General features: G+C 49.1%; 5 protein-coding genes across 5 annotated transcripts; 4 read left to right on the plus strand and 1 right to left on the minus strand.

Moving 5' to 3' along the window:
* Nucleotides 1-1,281: 1,281 nt before the first annotated feature.
* Nucleotides 1,282-1,677, plus strand: CkaCkLH20_03867 (uncharacterized protein; the record flags this gene model as incomplete). The annotated part of the gene is made up of 1 exon (XM_038886586.1): nucleotides 1,282-1,677. One exon carries the CDS (start codon nucleotides 1,282-1,284, stop codon nucleotides 1,675-1,677), a length of 396 nt encoding a protein of 131 aa, XP_038747836.1.
* A 1,590-nt stretch (nucleotides 1,678-3,267) lies between these two features.
* CkaCkLH20_03868 (uncharacterized protein) lies at nucleotides 3,268-4,391 on the plus strand (the record flags this gene model as incomplete). Its single annotated transcript, XM_038886587.1, has 2 exons — nucleotides 3,268-3,880; nucleotides 3,934-4,391. 2 exons carry the CDS (start codon nucleotides 3,268-3,270, stop codon nucleotides 4,389-4,391), a joined length of 1,071 nt encoding a protein of 356 aa, XP_038747837.1.
* A 1,247-nt stretch (nucleotides 4,392-5,638) lies between these two features.
* CkaCkLH20_03869 (uncharacterized protein) lies at nucleotides 5,639-7,324 on the minus strand (the record flags this gene model as incomplete). The annotated part of the gene is made up of 2 exons (XM_038886588.1): nucleotides 5,639-6,478; nucleotides 6,530-7,324. 2 exons carry the CDS (start codon nucleotides 7,322-7,324, stop codon nucleotides 5,639-5,641), a joined length of 1,635 nt encoding a protein of 544 aa, XP_038747838.1.
* Nucleotides 7,325-7,973: 649 nt separating this feature from the next.
* Nucleotides 7,974-9,732, plus strand: CkaCkLH20_03870 (Major facilitator superfamily; the record flags this gene model as incomplete). Its single annotated transcript, XM_038886589.1, has 6 exons — nucleotides 7,974-8,166; nucleotides 8,221-8,287; nucleotides 8,338-8,509; nucleotides 8,556-8,655; nucleotides 8,708-9,042; nucleotides 9,097-9,732. 6 exons carry the CDS (start codon nucleotides 7,974-7,976, stop codon nucleotides 9,730-9,732), a joined length of 1,503 nt encoding a protein of 500 aa, XP_038747839.1.
* Nucleotides 9,733-10,381: 649 nt separating this feature from the next.
* Nucleotides 10,382-11,469, plus strand: CkaCkLH20_03871 (uncharacterized protein; the record flags this gene model as incomplete). The annotated part of the gene is made up of 2 exons (XM_038886590.1): nucleotides 10,382-10,917; nucleotides 10,968-11,469. The coding sequence occupies 2 exons, from the start codon at nucleotides 10,382-10,384 to the stop codon at nucleotides 11,467-11,469; spliced, it is 1,038 nt and encodes a 345-aa protein (XP_038747840.1).
* Between the last annotated feature and the right edge of the window lie 1,476 nt (nucleotides 11,470-12,945).

Raw genomic sequence — 12,945 nt, forward strand, 5'->3', positions numbered from 1 at the left:
GTAGTCCTATTGCTAGGTGCTGTATATGCCCTGTATGGCTCCCATATCCTTGATATATGGCTTCCGTCTTTCTGGAATATAGATGCTGTATCTTGATCATATAGATCTAATCTCTTATCTTATTGTTATATAACCTATACTATAGTTCTTCCGTTCCTAAGGGATCCTTATGTATTCCCGTGATCCTATATATAAATATATTATTATAACTGCCTAGTATCCTAGTGGGGCGTCCTTTATTGGTTATGCCTAATAGGTTGTAATACTTATTCCTCTTATTTACTTTAGCCTTTAGACGTTAGGTGTTTTAGACTACTAAAAAAGGCGTATAGTTAACAAATTGAGGATAAAATACGCTAAGGTAATACCTATATCATAAAGGAAGACTTCTTCCCTACGTTTTATAAGGCTTTTACGTAAGCCCTTATAGTTAAAAATATCTAGAGAGGTTTCAGAGGGGCTAGGCTTATCCCTCTTAGTATAGAAAGTATACTATTAAAGCTTAATATTAAGTTATATACTCTAATACCTCTAGGGTCCCTCCTAATAATACCCCCTATATAGACTTCTTAGATACTAAACAACCTAACGGAAGCATCTTCTTAGTCTAAACTCATTAAGAGGAGAATTTCCTACTATTAAAATAGCTTACTAACTTTAATTATTAAAGCTATAGAGTATCTATTAAAGGGGGCGTATAGATTCATACACTAGATTGCTTTATTAAGGTCTAAGGTCTAGATCCTTTAAGAGGAGAACAACCTACTTAGTAGACGCTAGAGGGCTAAGAAAACATATCTCAAACAAAGAGGAAGTCTCACTATAGCTAAGGTAGAGGACCTTCAATCGCAGAGAGAGGCTATAGCTCAGATTAAGGAGGAAACGCGCTAGAGTAGTAGTCGCCAACTAAGGATAGAGATGGGCCAATAGCGATATAGCGTCTATAGGAATACTAGTTATAATACGTAAATATATCAATTTGCTAAAGAAATATCTAAAGAAGAAGATCTTAACTAGTTTATATTAAATTAATTTGCTTAATGTTGGTTATTAGTTGTGAATATACTATAGTTGCTATTAGCTAATCCACTTGCTTATCTAATCCACTCGCTTATCAACCACGTTATCTTTTTAAAGAAATAAATAATTTAGTAATAATATATAGGTTATATAACGCTATAATAGAATCTAAACTTATTTATAGCTTAAGTAGTAGCTAGGATAGAGTATAAGCTGCTACTAATCCTTAGCATATTGCAACGCGGCGAGCTATATAACGACATGGAACCCAGCGCAAAGCGCATCAGACTCAACAACGACAAGGATGAAACCGTCGTAGTCGACCAGGACGGCGACCTGCGCCTGCGCGTCGGCTCCGCGCCCAATCGCGTCGCCACGTTCGTCATCTGCTCAAAGACGGTTGGACGCGTCTCGCCGGTCTTCAAGCGGATGCTATTCGGCAACTTTGCCGAAGCACGACCAGCAAACGATGAGGAATGGGTTGTGGAACTCCCGGACGATGATTCGAATACGTTCGAAATCTACCTCAACATCATCCACGGCTGGTTCGATAAGGTGCCGAACAAGTTGAACGTGCGCAAGCTCGCGAGCTTGCTCACTGTTGCGGACAAGTACGACTCGACGCCCTGCTGCAGCCATGGGCTCGGAAATGGTTGACAGCTTTTGGGGACTACAAAGGCAGTATCTGGCTCCTGTCTTTTGGATGGGCATTTGGCGATTCTCAGTTGTTTCACTCGATGGTGCAGTTGCTCGTCACGGAATCTACTCTTACTGAGGATGGTCAACTGCTGTATAAGGGACAAGCGATTCCAGAGACGGCTATCCATCTCAGCCCTCGGGACCTATTTGGTCAGTCACCCCCCGGTTTTGTGATCAGGGATTTCTCGCGCTAACATGTGCCATTGTACGTCGAAGACAAAGCTGCCGCTTTACGCTGCGATCTCATCCAAACTGATCTAAGGCCGTACTATCTGCTTTACTGCAATCTGACTTTCGGCCCATCCCCAGTGTGCAAGGCAGATCATCAATCAGCTTATCATCGAACCCAGTGTGATGATCGACTGGCCGGGTCTCTCGTAAGAGGGCTTGTCCGCAGGGGCGTTCCAATCACAGCAGCAAACCCAATGGAGGCGTATCGTGGAAGTTGGAGGTCTCTACTGGGGAAGCTGAAAGATGTTGAACTACACGTTGACCACCAATCCTGCCGTGAGGCACTCGCGGAGTCGATCGACCAGGACATCGACGTCGACTCGGACGTCGATATAGAACCGACCGAGATCATGGACGCAGACGACATAGCACTTCTGGCGGAGCGCAGTTCGAAGGACTGAATCCAATCCAACCACCTCCTTCGCCTATTAAACGATGATGTTAGTTGTTTGAAGCTATCTCCCGCTAGTTTGATTGGTACCTGTGGCTATCCCGACGACTGTTGCCACCAGCGAGTGTCGTCAACCGGAGCGGGAAGACTGAGGCTTATCGCTGCTCACAACTCTGAGCTCGTCTGCACTCCCGAACACGCTTTCAACACCTCCAGCCCACTACTTTATTCCGCTGAAGAACGTTGTTGCCAAGTCTTGAGGGAAATTTATTGCGAAGGGTTTACCTTTCTGAAACTCAAGACCTACTTTGGCACAGACAGCTCAGCGAATGTGTGTCATTTTTCAACAGAAGTCCTGAAAATTGCGTGGTGTCTTTTTGACAAGGAAGTGCCGGTACCACTATCAACTGGATGCGACGGTTTGGGTACTCCCGCCGGCGACTTCGCAACGACGGAACTCTACTTGCTGCGTTGAAATTCTCAGAGATCGTTCACTTTTGTCTTGAGTTGCGTGTTCTGAGTCAGCCGGGTTACTGTCAACCAGCAATGGTGCTGCAAATTCCGACGGCTACACAGACAAGTCTCTGAAATGAACAAGAAACCCATGGCTAAGAGAGCACACTGGATTACCAGTTACGGCACTTGTCAATGCCAGGCAGGTATTACCATGAAGCACTCGCCACGCTGGAACAGAAGTCGTTTCAGACCTCAGTTCGGCCGAACTTCGTCTCGTCGGCCGAGAGAGCTGATCAAGCAAAGTTTGACCATTTATGTAATCCACGTCTCGAGCAAATCTTTCCCAAAAGACCTTATTCATGTACAACCTAGCGCCACCCGTTTTGCATTTTTTGCGTTTTACCCACGTGCAGTCACCCAGTATTACCTGGAAACCGAACGGACGGCACAGGCAGCAGAGCGCAGCAAAGATGGCATGGAGCGAACCCGAAGTAAAACGACCGAAGCTCGACCACCGCGGCGGCTGCGACGATGAGGGCCGCCCGGTCTTCGTCGACGACGATGGCGACCTGAGCCTGCACGTCGGCCCGGAGGGCAAGACGGCGACCTACGTCGTCTGCGCCAAGACGCTCGCGCGCCACTCGCCCATCTTCCGCAGGATGCTCTTCGGCGGGTTCAAGGAGTCGAAGCCGCTGGACGGGAGCGATTGGGTCATCGAGCTGCCCGAGGACTCGCCCGAGGGGTTCAAGATCTTCCTCGACATGGTCCACGGGTGGTTCGGGAGGGTGCCGGAGGAGTTGTCGCTCGACCAGCTGGTGGACGTCCTCATCATCACGGAGAAGTACGACGCGACGGCCATCACGCGGCCTTGGGCCCGGGGCTGGCTGAAGGCCGTCGAGGACAGCACGTCCGGGTTCGGGTTGTTGTGCGCGGCGTGGGAGCTGGGGGACATGGCGACGTTTGAGAAGATGATTTTGAAGATCATCGATGAGGCGGAGTGTTCAGCGGATGAGAGCCGTCGTCTGATCTATGACGGGTACTACGCGGATGAGATCAAATATCTCGAGCCGCCTGGCTTGTTTGGTAGGTTTCTCAATTGAACTCTTGAGGAGCTGAAGCTGATAAGAACCTCACAGAAGCAATCAAGGAGTTGCGCTCGGCGTTGGTTGCTGCTCATATGGCACCCTATGTTGAGATTTACGATGTCCTTGCCAAACCAGGCGGCTCAAAACTTCCTTTCTGTCCTTTGACAGACGAGAAGGCTTGGCGAACTTGCGACAACCTCGTTCTGGGCTCTCTCATCATGGGTCTGATGAGGTCGAACGTCAACATCACGGCCAAGGACCCCGCCGATGATTTCACCGGCAGTCTAGAATCTCTCAAAGGCATCCTCCGTCGTCTGAGGATAGAGGCGACAGATCACCCGTACTCGCGACGATGCGAGGACAATTTGCAAGGCAGGAGGCAACGGGGGACAGCACAAGAGATGGAGATCAGGGCAGAGCATGTGATTATCAAGCAGGAACATGTGGACTATATCACGAAGCAGGCTCACAAGACTGGGTTGGACAAGATAGACGACGACGAGGACTAGACATACCGTTTCGTATTGGATTTAGGGGAGCAAGCATTTCGCGCGGTTATCCTTTCGGACTGGGGATAGATTTGGTTCAAGATTGTCTATACTACGCCATGCGTAGTCGAGAGATGACGACATACTTTTCACGTTTACTCGAGCGTAGCTTTATGAGATAGAAATGACTGCTTATTTCTTTTTCCTTTGCTCGGCCTTCCACTGAGACTATTGACACGAAACCGGCTGGTCTGGATGGGGGCGTCCGACTTCACTGCATCCAACAGCCTCCCCAGCCCCAAAGCAGACGGGAATGAGAAAGCCGGAATCTCGCGTCGACTTTCCATCGCGAGTATTCGTCTGCTTTTTGCCTGACTCGGGGGGCGAGCCGAGCACTGTCATTCTGACGTTTTAGGGGTCCAGTCGCCACGTTGACTCGACCGGACGAGAAGCCCGGCAGCTGCGTTGGCCCCGGCTAAACTTCATGCCCGCCGCTCACCTGATGTTCGCTGAGTCGTCCCAAACCAGATTGTTGGTCAAGCTTTCGGCACGTCCGTAACTCTAATCGAGTAATCACGCCACCTCGCTGCTCAATTGAATTGGTTGAGAAGGGGAACACTGGTTGTTGAGCTATCGACAATTCTTGAACGTCGGTGATACAGCTGTGAAGCAACTAGGCTTCCTCAACTCGGCATTACATCACCCCTTCGGGAGGACACTTTGCGGGCGACTTAAGGACGTTTCTGTGATTAAGACGTTACCTAAGTTTATTCCTACTGGGCCTGCCAGAAGATCTTTAATTCACGCAATGCTTGTCGCAAACACCAACATGAGGGTCAGTCGAATTATGTTAACTACACAGCTACAAGCCGGCCTCCTTGCTGTCGATTTTGAGCTTCAAAGTACCCGGAATTTAAACATCAAATGATTTATTCTCAAAGAAGCCCCCTTATATTCGTTCTTTGTGACTCGATGCGAGGTTTATATCTGATATTTTCCTTTTCAAATGAGTTTTACTTACAGATGCAGTTGAATGAAGCTAATAAGGCAAACATCCGCCCTTTCAGCCTACCGACTTCTCCGTTCAGTAGCTGCTTCTTTCTGTTCTGTCTTTAGAGGTCTCTTACTCGAAAAGACGTCGGTATGGTGCAAAAAGTCAATATTGCCAGCCTAGAAGGGTAGGAAGTGAATAGGAATTCAAGTGTCGAGCCGAATGTGTATGCTAAGCTAAGTACATACTTTCGTTCCTAATTATAAGTAAGAGTAAATTACTCGCAGTCATGCACGTTCGATTTGATAATCAACACCCAGTCAAAGTCCACACCTCCATTGGTCGGTGGTGTGAATGTCTTGACTCCCTTGGCCTCGAATGTTGAGCTTCCCTCGACAGATAGTCGCTCGGAGGTACGCGGATCGAACCACAGCGCCTTCACATTGACTCCAGGTGCCTCCCATATCGCTGCAAGAGCCTCCAAATCAACGTCGAAGGCATCTCCCCACCCGCTATAAACAGAATAGTACCCGGATGTCATCATTCCAGCGATGTATCTGTCACCGTCAAATGACAGGACATCCTCTGCCAAATCGCTGGGAGATGAGATCAGCTCGCGGGCAGGCTGCAAGCTATTGAACTGTTCTGCGGTCAGGCCTTCGAAGAGTTTGGCGACATATCCAGTCTGCTTGGCTCCAGGCCAGTGGATTGCCTCGTGCCAGCTGGCGTTCTCGGAAAGGCCCAGTTGTGGCTCCATGTAGTGCTCTGGGCTGGCAATAAGTGACATGTTCTCGTATGACTGCTGCACCGGAAGGGAGCCGAAGGTGATGCCGCAAGCACCTGAGAGTACGGCAGGATAGTAGCCGTGGCGGACGTCAGATGCGTTCCAGATGGCTTTGCTTGTGTTGAAAGAGTCGTGGGCACCTTCGTAGTGGTTTTCGACGTCCATGACGGGACCAGTAAACTCTTCGCGCATTTGGATGATGCTTTCGTAGTTTTTACGCGAGTCCCAAGGACGCAGAACGGTGAAACCGGCATCGACACCTGTTGGATCAGGGCTTTCGTGGCCAGATTGAACGGCGTCCATTGTCAAGGTCCCCAAGCTCCCATTGATGTACTGTAAAAAGTCAGTAATCGAACACAAGCATTTCTGAGATGGAACAATCACATTGTGTCCAAATGGAAAGGGCGTAGGTGGGTCGGCAATCCACGGGCTTGTAGGCTGAAACGTGACGAAAGCGTCGTATCCCAACTTAGCTTCTTCCTCTTTGAACCCTTTCATCATTGCAGCCCATATGGCACGTGTATCTTCGATTGGGTTGAGATGAGATTTCGGATCTGAGTCGGGATCGTCCCTCCATGCTTGACGGGCCTGGGGGACGTTGTTTGCCCAGAAGCCATTGGTGTCTCCACCCATCATCTTTGGGATTCCAGGGTAACGCTTCCCCAAGTAGCGCCCGAACCATTCGGCGTTGTCTTCATTGAAGAGTGTGTAGCCGATCGTCCCGTACCAGCCCGAGTTGACGTAGCGGCCCCAAGTAGGAACAAAGCAGATGAGTATGCCGTACTCCGCAGCGCGCGTGACGACCCAGTCAACGTAGGAAAAGTAGCCCTCGTTGGGCTTTGTTACGTCCTCATCATCAATGGCCAAGTCACCGTAGAAGTTCGGTATCGTAGTGACGTTGTACTTTGACAGAACTACCGCTTGGATTATGTTGAACCCCTTGGCGGCGCGGTCGGCGAGATAGAGGTCGACGTCGGTGCGGTTCAACTTGTGGAAGAGTTCCCAGTTTGTGTCAGCGACCCAAAAGAAAGGCTCGCCGGAGTGTTCTCTGTACAGGTACCGTCCGTTTGGCGATGCTGAAATTGCCAGACTGGACCACGGCTTGTTGGAGTGAGGCAGTGCGCAAGTGCAAGTCGCAAAAAGTGCACAGAAACCAAGGTAGACAGAGGACAGCAACATGATTGGAGGTGTGTTTCTCACGGGAGCACTGACTTTTGTCAATAAACTACTGGTTTATGTATAACCGTACGAACTTTCAAAGACCATGACTTCATTTTCCGATCCGGATTAGAATCCGAATTCTCCATTGAGCCGAAGATGCCCCTCGCGGTGGCGGAAAGAGTTCCCATTTGGCCTCGGGATGGAACTCCCAAGCGACTCGCTGACCGCATACTCTGTCTTGGCCCCGGATACCTGCTTTACTGTGAACTCAAGAAATCGCTAGTTCATTAGTGAGGGGGAGGAGAGCAAATATCCACCGCAAGTTAACCTCATGACCCTATCCCACCGGCCTCAAGAGAGTGTCTATCAACCCCTCACTTATAGCGGGTTGGTGATCATTCGACCGGGCTAATCTTACCCGAGGAACATAGCAAGTCCTTGGTTGATGATTGCGCAGAAGAGCTGCGGGGAAGATCTTGGAGATCTTGCATATAGGCTGGGAGAGCAAATCCGGCGATAGGGTGTCTTCATTCGCTACCTCTCAGTTACCTTCGGTCCGTTCCGTATACATTTAAATAGCATTACTTAGGAAATTGGAGACGTCTCGTCATGCGATTGCTTTCACTGACACAATCATCTCGTGAGGTGTCTTTGACTCCTCTGCCTCATGGAAAACACCATGTCTTCAGTCAGTGTTATGAAAGACGACCTGTCAGAAGAAAAGCATGTGGAAAATCCACCGACACCTGACCGCGTCTACGACCAGAAAGAGACCAAAGCCATACTCAGGAAGGTCGATTGGCACCTGCTGCCAATGCTGACGCTCCTCTACATACTTTCATTCATCGATCGAAGTAACAGTACGTTGCATAGCGATCTTTGACTCACATGCAGACGCAGCTAACTCATTAAAGTCGGCAATGCTAAAATTGCGGGCTTGAATGAAGACCTCAAGTTGACTGGATCTCAATACAACATTGCGTGAGCACCGCCGAATATTGTTCAAAAACGATGCTCTACTGACTGACTAGTTTGACGGTGTTTTTCGTGCCGTACGCACTTCTCGAGATCCCTAGCAACATGGTTCTCAAGGTCATGAGGCCTTCGGTCTGGATAGGTATCATGATGTTAACCTGGGGCGCTGTTATGACTCTGATGGGCATTGTCAAAGACTTTTCCGGTCTTGCGGGTGCGAGAGCTGCGGTATTGATACCTAAAATCATGTTGAGTTTATACTGATGTACTTCAGCTCGGAGCCGCAGAAGCGGGCTTTTTCCCTGCCGCCACCTATCTCCTGACAACTTGGTATCGCAGGACGGAGCTTCAGACCAGAATGGCTGTCTTCTTTAGTACGCCTACGCACATTTCCTTCCCCTATGCCGACACTTCTAACTTGAAAAGGTGCTGCTTCTATGTCTGGAGCGTTTTCCGGTCTTTTGGCATTTGCACTGCAAAAGATGGACGGCATCGGTAAGCTGGCGGGCTGGAGATGGATTTTCGTCATTGAGGGCTTGGCAACAGTCGTGGTCGGGATTACGTGCTTTTTCCTTCTCCCGGATGGGCCCGAGAAGGCCAAGTTTCTGGCCCCCGAGGAGCGACGATTTCTGTGTGAACGCCTGGCCCATGACGCGGGAACCAAGGCCGGGAAGGTTGGGCTCAAAGACAAGTTCCACTGGCCCACGATACGCGATGTCTTCATTGACTGGAAGATGTGGGCAGCTGTCATCGTTTACTGGGTGAGTTATGACAAAGCGAAGCTCCTGCTGAACAAACATCTAAATGATCTTTAGGGGAACACCATCTCACTCTACGGCTTCACCTATACCGCCCCCAGCGTTATTCTTGGACTGGGTTATTCTGCCACGAATGCGCAGCTCCTAACTATTCCGATATATATCCTCGGTGTTATTGGAACACCCCTTGTGGCATATTTTGCAGATAAACATGCGACTCGATGGCCATTCATCGCCGGTCCATACTGCATCTCAGCTATTGGTTTCCTAGGGCTGCTATCTATTCCGCATCCTGCCCTGCCCGGTCTCACATACGCATTCCTCTTCTGCATCCCCGTGGGAGTTTATCCTCCACTGATTGGATTGGTCGCATGGGTCGGAAACAACCTAGCGCCTTCCTGGAAACGGGCAGTCGGGATGGCATTTCTCATCATGATGGGCAACCTTGGAGGCGTCATCGGCAGCAACATTTACCTCGAGCAGCAACGTCCGCACTTTTGGCTAGGCTTTGGTTTCGGACTGGGGATCTCTGTTGCAGCGGTCGTATTCACTATAGTCCTGAAGTTCGAATATGAACGTCTTAATCGGGTAAAAGAGGCACTGGGCACAGAGGAAGAGATCCTCACTAGGTATTCGGAGGACGAGTTGCTACAGATGGGAGACAAGAGCCCGCTGTTCAGATACATTGTCTGACAAGCACAATAAGGTTTCTACTCGTCTTCACTAGCTGCTCTTTTCCCTAGACGATTTACATATTTATTGAACAACTTCCCTTCTTTACTATATCTCTTAAGATCTACTAATACTATAGTTTGAATGATTCTGCTCTCTTTAGAAACTAAACGCTCTGTACCTCTCTCCGAATACTTACCCACTTCCTGTTGCACCACTAGTAGCTACTATGCGCTGGACTCATGCAGATATTCTTAGCGAAAACGAACTATATTCCTATTCATTAGAGATAACAGAACCTATTAACGAAAATAATAAGGGCGTATTGCGGCGTCTTGCATTTATGAGACATTTCGGGTTCATCTGAATATACACCTATGCTAAGAACTCCGAGCTACTATGAACGGAAGTCGGATATCGGAACTTCGGTATCTGCAAAGATGCCTGGCTCATCGTCCTCGCCCACTCACCCCAATCGCGCGACCTTAAGGCGGCGGGTGATTTGGCCCCATATGGCGTCAGCCGATGAGTCACCTATAGTGACTATGTAAGCAGACTACTCAACAAACAAAATAACAGATCATTTCATGTTTTCAACACTTCCGAACGCTTTACATGCTGCAGGTTACTGGAGCGAAATTATTTACCCAGAACGATGTCTTCCAACATAATGGAACACCCGGTAGTTGACCTTCTGAAGTCGCTCATGTCGATTGTGAGCACTAGTGAACTTGAGCAGAGCATCGGCGTCTTCTTGGAACAACATCTTCAAACTCTCGGATATACTGTTGAACGTATCCCGATTGCCCCCGGGTCCACTCGGCACAATGTCTACGCCTATCTCGGCGCTTCTCGCAAGACACGCGTGCTCCTGACTGCGCACATGGATACCGTGCCGCCTCATATTCCGTTGACCATTGACGGCGACATCATCCGCGGAAGGGGGTCTTCGGACGATCTCGGGCCCCTTGCAGCTCAGATTATTGCCGCAGAAGAGTTGAGGAAGGAAGGGAAATTTCAAGCTGAAGGCGACATTGGACTGCTGTTCGTGGTTGGCGAAGAGAACGGCGGGCATGGGATGATTGCAGCCAACGATATGGGGGTCACCTGGGAGTCTGGCATTTTCGCCGAACCGACAGAAAGCAAGCTTGCGAAGGGTCATAAGGGGCAAGTGGCGTTTGAAGTCATTGCCAACGGAGTCGCCTGGTGAGCTACTTTCCTTTCAGAATCGAAACACACGGCTAACTCGAAATCAGCCACTCCGGATATCCTCATCTCGGAAGAAGCGCGACATCAGCTCTGCTTGCTGTTCTCAACGACCTCTCCGCCGCTGAATGGCCAGTGTCTGACCTTCTCGGTCCTTCCACGTTCAACATCGGAACCCTCGAGGGCGGAGAAAAGCACAACATTGTCGCCCCGTCCGCTAAGGCACTCTGTGAGGTTCGCATGGTTTCTGACTTGCCTGGTATCAAATCCAAGGTTGCGGAAATAGTCTCTCGGCATCCTAACGTGGAGCTGAAGTTTGTTTTTGAATACCCTGAGGCTCTTTTGGACTGGGAGATTGATGGGTTCGATGCCGCGCCGGTGGCTTTTGGAACTGATGTTCCAAGACTTAGAGACGAGTTCTGTGGCAACCGGGTGTTGTATGGGCCAGGATCGATTCTCGTCGCACATGGACCTGATGAGTATATCCGGGTTCCTGAGTTGATTGAGAGTATTTCTGGCTACAAGAAGCTGGTTCTGCACTTCCTCCGTTGATACGGTAACCTCTGTTGTATTCAAACCATCAATCAATAACATCTCCATTGAGCCACTATGTCTGAAATTACTTGTCAGTTTTGAATAGGGACTTCATGATTAAGAGCCATTTGCAATTTGCAGCGCAAAGCCTTTTAGCAACTCTTCTTATTTACACTTTATCTGAATAGTCACTGTACCCAGCAACTACGTATTTATCATTCAATTCTCAACTGCTATAAAGCTCAATTGGAGCCGGGCAATACTTCCACCTCATCATTCAAAACTTATCATTGAACATTTATCATTCAATATTTAGAAAGACGGAACACGCTTTTGTCTTAATTAGCTTTAGGCATGCGTGATGGCAGGTCACTCTTCTGTTCAGGTGCGACCGCCTCCCTCGACTGCTCACCCAAGCGTTGGTTTTTGAGGGTCAAAATGATGATTATCTGGTTGTGAACTTGGGGTGAGCTAGGTGAGCTGGGGTAAGGGCAGCCAAGTCAGTCAGTTTCCAGCGTTATATTCAACCTAGCGTGGCGTTCGGTTACACGCTACGTGCCGCAGGTAAGCGTTGTGAGGACACTGTGAACGTTTTTCTGTCCGGCTTTAGTAGATTATGGGCAATTCGTAAATACCTCGCATAAATCAAACAAGTCTTAACTATCAACGCTCCACCTTCTCAATTAGCCTCGAATTTGTTCGCTGATACGTTCATGTTGAGTCGCAAGGCAGCTCGCATGTGATTTGGATTTTCGCCGTATGTCATTCGCAAGGCACTACCCAGGTCTTGATCGGCATCAGATCGGTCACGACATCCTTTTCATCTTACATGGTCTCCTCAATATCTCTTCGGATGGAGAAGAGTTGGCGAGGAGAGACGCTGGAGGCTTGGGAAATGCCCCCGACCTAGAGAGAAAGGAAGCTCGCCTGCATGCACAATGGGCCTAGGAATAGGTCTCGCCAGTGCTTGTGGAACATACGATTTCCCCATTGAGACATGGAGCGACGTTACCTTGAGAAGAGCTCGGGAGAGCTTTCGAAGTCCAACACAGTTGCAAGCTGACCCGATATCACTTCCATCATAACGTGAGCATAGATTTAACCTCGTACAATTGTCTGATAGGCCTCCAAAAAGCGTGTCTTGTTCGCCGAATTGCTACCTCGCATCAGGACTAGTGGGAATGGACCTGCTCCTCCGAGCCAGCGGCGAGGCGGACTTGCATGTAATATGGTGGCACAAATCTTCTAGCGCTCACCAGACCTCGACTTGCATGCATATCTCATCGACCGCAGCATGTACAAAGTACAAGACATGCGGGCTAAACGCCAACCAGACTGAGACACTACATTCAATTGTCCAATTAGAGCTTTAGTTGCTCCATTTCTCTGAGGGAAAAGGCGGGCAGGACGTTAGGCTGTTTGGTGTCTAAGCCCGCTGCAGTCGATCATGAGGTTGCCTATGCGGAAACACATTCTGGTGTGCCAAATGAAGGC

Source organism: Colletotrichum karsti (genome assembly GCF_011947395.1).
Source record: "Colletotrichum karsti strain CkLH20 chromosome Unknown Scaffold10, whole genome shotgun sequence".
Lineage (NCBI taxonomy): Eukaryota > Fungi > Ascomycota > Sordariomycetes > Glomerellales > Glomerellaceae > Colletotrichum > Colletotrichum karsti.